General features: G+C 42.6%; 1 protein-coding gene across 3 annotated transcripts in view; it reads left to right on the top strand.

Moving 5' to 3' along the window:
• LOC129391666 (uncharacterized) overlaps nt 1–5,391 on the top strand; it is a 32,175-nt gene extending 26,784 nt beyond the window's left edge. Inside the window, exons 2-4 of one of the 3 annotated variants that reach the window (XR_008616251.1) lie at nt 2,723–2,761; nt 3,418–3,616; nt 4,887–5,391. Coding sequence is in view for 2 of the 3 variants with exons in the window: in XM_055081308.1 (XP_054937283.1) it covers nt 2,723–2,761; nt 4,887–5,136 (289 nt within the window). In the remaining variant the exon portion in view is untranslated. Of the gene's footprint in view, nt 1–2,722; nt 2,762–3,417; nt 3,839–4,886 lie in introns of those variants that run through there. The other 2 variants (XM_055081308.1, XM_055081309.1) reach the window with 2 other exon arrangements.
• Nucleotides 5,392–5,425: the final 34 nt, after the last annotated feature.

Below are 5,425 nucleotides of genomic sequence, written 5' to 3'. Positions count from 1 at the left end.
AGACAACCCTAAGAATGGGAGAAAATATTTGCAAACGAAGCAACTGACAAAGGATTAATCTCCAAAATATACAAGCAGCTCATGCAGCTCAATGTCAAAGAAACAAACAATCCAATCCAAAAATGGGAAGAAGACCTAAATAGACATTTCTCCAAAGAAGACATACAGATGGCCAACAAACACATGAAAGGATGCTCAGCATCACTAATCATTAGAGAAATGCAAATCAAAAGTACAATGAGGTATCACTTCACACTGGTCAGAATGGCCATCATCAAAAAATGTACAAACAATAAATCTGGAGAGGGTGTGGAGAAAAGGGAACCCTCTTGCACTGTTGGTGGGAATGTAAAATGACACAGCCTCTATGGAGAACAGTATGGAGGTTCCTTAAAAAAATAAAAATAGAACTACCATGTGACCCAGCAATCCCACTAATGGGCACATACCCTGAGAAATCCATAATTCAAAAAGAGTCATGAACCACAGTGCTCATTGCAGCTCAATTTACAATAGCCAGGACACGGAAGCAACCTAAGTGTCCATCAACAGATGAATGGATAAAGAAGATGTGGCACATATATACAACAGAATATTACTCAGCCATATAAAGAAATGAAACTGAGTTATTGTAGAGAATGGAATTGAGGACACGGGGAGGGGGAAGGGTAAGCTGGGATGAAGTGAGAGAGTGGCATGGACATATATATACTACCAAATGTAAAATAGATAGCTAGTGGGAAGAAGCCGCATAGCACAGGGAGATCAGCTCCATGCTTTGTGACCATCTAGAGTGGTGGAATAGGGAGGGTGGGAGGGAGACGCAAGAGGGAGGGGAATGGGGATATACGTATACGTATAGCTCATTCACTTTGTTATACAGCAGCAACTAACATAACAATGTAAAGCAATTATATTCCAATAAAGATGCTAAAAAAAACAAGTGATGTACCGATAGAGGATTATGACTATGTCAAGAGTGGACCTGCACAGAGGTATAGAGATTTTTATACACACCAGTGTAGTGACAGCATGCCAGAAGAGAGACACCGTAGAGATTTGGATTTTGGTAACAAAGGACAAGGATCAAGATGTTCATTTTCTGCTAATCACCAGTATAGTATGAAGTCTCCCAAGAGGAAATAGATTTCATTAACAGGGTACCTGGAACAAGATGAAGAGCATTTCATGATCACCAACCCTGTTCTTGACTTCCATGAACCGGACATTGAAGATGATTTTGATTTTGTTAGCAAGGTTTGTGACCAAAGGAAACATTCTGTTCAGAACCATCAGGCCTCTAGTAACTTTGGGGAACAATATGCAATAAAAAATTTTTATTTTGTTAACAGAAGCTGGAGACAAAAAAAAAGACCTTTCCATAACTGTCATGAGGACACACCTCATGGTGGTTTTCAGAACCAGTTAACTGTAAAAGGTTTTATTTACCTCAGTAGAGAGGTGGAGGTGGTTTTCAAAGGCAAAAACCTCTCCACCAGCACTATTCTCATGACGAAAGGAATTTGGAAGATTTAGATTATACTGATGAAGTATCAGAGTACACAGTGGGACCTTCTCATGACCATTCCAACAATGATTTCTCAGAGAAAATGCTATTGAAAAAATGTGTTAATAGCGGGCATGGACAAAGACTACCACCCTTCAAACGTTTCAAAAACAAATGCAGTTAAGAAATTTTGATTTTAGCGATGGAACTGGACCAAGGCAAATATCTTACTATGACGAGTGATCCACAAGAACAGATGCTATTGTTAGACTTGGACTTTGAACAGGAAACATCCTTACAAAGACCAAGATTTTTCAGGACCACCCACTTCTTGATAACATAAATCCTGATTGGTATTTAGACAAGTAAATCATTTTGTTTTGTACAGTAATATTACTTGATTCCAACAAAACACTCAGACTTTCAAATTAGAATATTTTTAAAAACATTCAAAAGTGGTATAAATTATCACACAAAACTAAAATTCAGATTCATTCTTGTATAGATTCAATTACAATCAAGATTTATTTCTGATTACTATGAATTAAAAATGTACCTTTATTTCTCAGGATTAAAGGAAATATAACAAATTAGATTTAAATGGGTTAATTCTTGACCATGAGCTAGAAGTAAAAGATATCAGAAACAGATTTTTCATAGAAATACCACAATTTTTTGATAAGGATTTTAAAAAATATTCCTTTCAGATGTGTTACAAAATTATATTTTAACATATACAACCCAGTAGTCCTTTTTTCTATGATTCAGTAATTTTCATCTGTGCCATTAGGCGGGAGCATTGGGAGAGCACTGACCCCAGTGAAATTTATGTGCAAGGCAAGAAGGGGAAAGATGAAGCATGACATCCTGAAGCGAAAGAACAAGATAAGGAAGAAAGGATATAAAAAGGGATAGAATTAAAGAGACAAGACAGGACAAAAGAGCAGTGTGCTGGAATAGAAAATAAGGCCAAAGAAGAGACAGGTTTGAGAAGGGTGATTAGGAGTTCCATAGACAGAAAGTTATATATGCCTTTCCTTCTGATTTAGAATGTTTTCTCCAGTTATACAACATTCTACATATACCTGGATAGATATGAACTCTTGCCTGAACCTAGTATAGGTTATCTTGGTTTTCTTTAGAAACTATCAGTTTTCCTCTCATAGCTTTCCTACCAACAGCTCATCTATCTTCCTCACTTTCTTCACTTCACAGGAACTTTGGCACTGATAACTGCAGAGACAGAAGTAAGAGGTAAATATTGATTTAACTGTGAAACCATCTTTTTCAAGCCAATCCTTAATTGCTACCATTAGAAAACAAGTGTTTCATGAATTCACAGGTATTCAGGGTTTAGCTACAACCTCTGCAGGTCCTGGCCACGACCTTGTGAAATGACCATCACTTCTTTGTGGTTTGGGGTTGCAAAACCAATTAATCAATTCCTCTGAACTTGGGTTTCTAGTGGCTAACAGTTGGTACCAGTTAAGACAGAAATTTAAGTTTCATTTCCTTTATGATACCTTGGCTGTATTCCATGATTATAAGTCTACATCCTAACCCCAGTCCACTGTTTTCAATTGGACAAGATAAAAGACAAGGTTGGTAAATAAAAATCTCTCACTTCCGTTAGGACAACCTCACTGTTACTGACGATGGTCTGGGTTAGGAGGATTATAATATTCAACAGAGGGCATATAAAATAAAAGGTTTTTTTGGCTTGCTTTTTCTCCCATCCTGTCACTCAGTACCAAATATGGGGTCAGGGTTACAAGCATCCTACATGAAAGAGTGTAAGTTTCATATAAAAGGATATTCCATACTGATATATATTAAACTATTCAGTAGAAATCATATTGGACTTTTTGTTTCAAATTACCTAGTTTTTCTTATTTCCCTAACTTCTTCAGATACTGGAGACAGGATTAAAATGGCTCAAAGAGGGGGGACCTTCAAGATGGCGGAGGAGTAAGACGTGGAGATCACCTTCCTCCCCACAAATACATTAAAAATACATCTACATGTGGAACAACTCCTACAGAACACCTACTGAATGCTGGCAGAAGACCTCAGACTTCCCAAAAGGAAAGAAAATCCCCACCTACCTGGGTAGGGCAAAAGAAAAAAGAAAAAACAGAGACAAAAGAATAGGGATGGGACCTGCACCTCTGGGAGGGAGCTGTGAAGGAGGAAAAGTTTCCACACACTAGGAAGCCCCTTCACTGGCGGGGCCGGGGGTTGGGCCGGGGGGAAGCTTAGGAGCCATGGAGGAGAGCGCAGCAACAGGGGTGCAGAGGGCAAAGCGGAGAGATTCCCGCACAGAGTATCGGTGCCGACCAGCTCTCACCAGCCTGAGAGGCTTGTCTGCTCACCCGCCAGGGCGGGCAGGGGCTGGGAACTGAGGCTCGGGTTTCGGAGGTCAGATCCCAGAGAGAGGACTGGGGTTGGCTGCACGAAGACAGCCTGAGGGGGCTAGTACGCCACAGCTAGCCAGGAGGGAGTCTGGGAAAAAGTCTGGAACTGCCTAAGAAGCAAGAGACCATTGTTTTGGGGTGCACGAGGAAAGGGGATTCCTTCCCCGTGCGCCCACAGAAGGCAGAGCACTGCCTAAGTGGGCTCCAGAGATGGCGCGAGCCGTGGCTATCAGCTCGGACCCCAGAGACGGGCATAAAATGCTAATGCTGCTGCTGCTGCCATCAAGAATCCTCTGTGCAAGCACAGGTCACTATCCACAACCCCCTACCCCCGCCCTGGGAGGCTGTGCAGCCCACCACTGCTAGGGTCCCGTGATCCAGGGACAACTTCCCCAGGAGAGCACATGGCCTGCCTCAGGCTGTTGCAATGTCACAGTGGCCTCTGCCGCCACAGGCTCACCCCACATTCCAATTATGACTACTGTACCCCTCCCTCTCCCTGGCCTGAGTGAGCAAGAGGCCCTAATAGGCCGCTGTTTTAACCCCCTCCTGCCTGGGTGGGGAACAGATGCCCTCAGGCGACCTATACGCAGAGGCGGGGCCAAATCCAAAGCTGAACCCCAGAAGCTGTGCAAACAAAGAAGAGAAAGGGAAATCTCTCCCAGCAGCCTCAGGAGCAGCGGATTAAATCCCCACAATCAACTTGATGTACCCTGCATCTGTGGAATACCTTAATAGACAACGAATTGTCCCAAAATTGAGACAGTGGAATTTGGGAGCAACTGTAGACTTGGGGTTTGCTGTCTGCGACTGATTTCTGATTTTTATGTTTATCTTAGTTTAGTTTTTAGCACTTGTTATCATTGGTGGATTTGTTTATTGGTTTGGTTGCTCCCTTTTAAAAATTATTATTATTTTTTAAAATAATTTTTTTGTCTTTCTTTTTTTCTCCCTTTTCTTCTGAGCTGTGTGGCTGACAGGATCTTCGTGCTCCGGCATAGTGTCAGGCCTGAGCCTCTGGGGTGGGAGAGCAGAGTTCAGGACATTGGATCACCAGAGACCTCCCAGCCCCATGTAGTATCAGTTGGTGAGAGCTCACCCAGAGACCTCCGTCTCAATGCTAAGACTCAGCTCCACCCAATGGCCAGCAAGCCCCAGTGCTGGATGCCCCATGCCAAACAGCTAGCAAGACAGGAACACAACCCCACCCATTAGCAGAGAGGCTGCCTAAAATCATAATAAGGTCACACACACCCCAAAACACACCATCAGATGTGGTCCTGCCCACCAGAAAGACAAGATCCAGCCTCATCCAGAAGAACACAGGCACCAGTCCCCTCCACCAGGAAGCCTACACAACCCACTGAACCAACCTTAGCCACTGAGGGCAGACACCAAAAACAACGGGAACTACGAAACTGCAGCCTGCAAAAAGGAGACCTCAAACACAGTAAGATAAGCAAAATGAGAAGACAGAAAAACACACAGCAGATGAAGGAGCAAG

The sequence above is a fragment of the Physeter macrocephalus genome, chromosome 20 (assembly GCF_002837175.3).
Source record: "Physeter macrocephalus isolate SW-GA chromosome 20, ASM283717v5, whole genome shotgun sequence".
Classification (NCBI taxonomy): domain Eukaryota; kingdom Metazoa; phylum Chordata; class Mammalia; order Artiodactyla; family Physeteridae; genus Physeter; species Physeter macrocephalus.
This window is presented reverse-complemented; position numbering and strand designations above follow the sequence as displayed.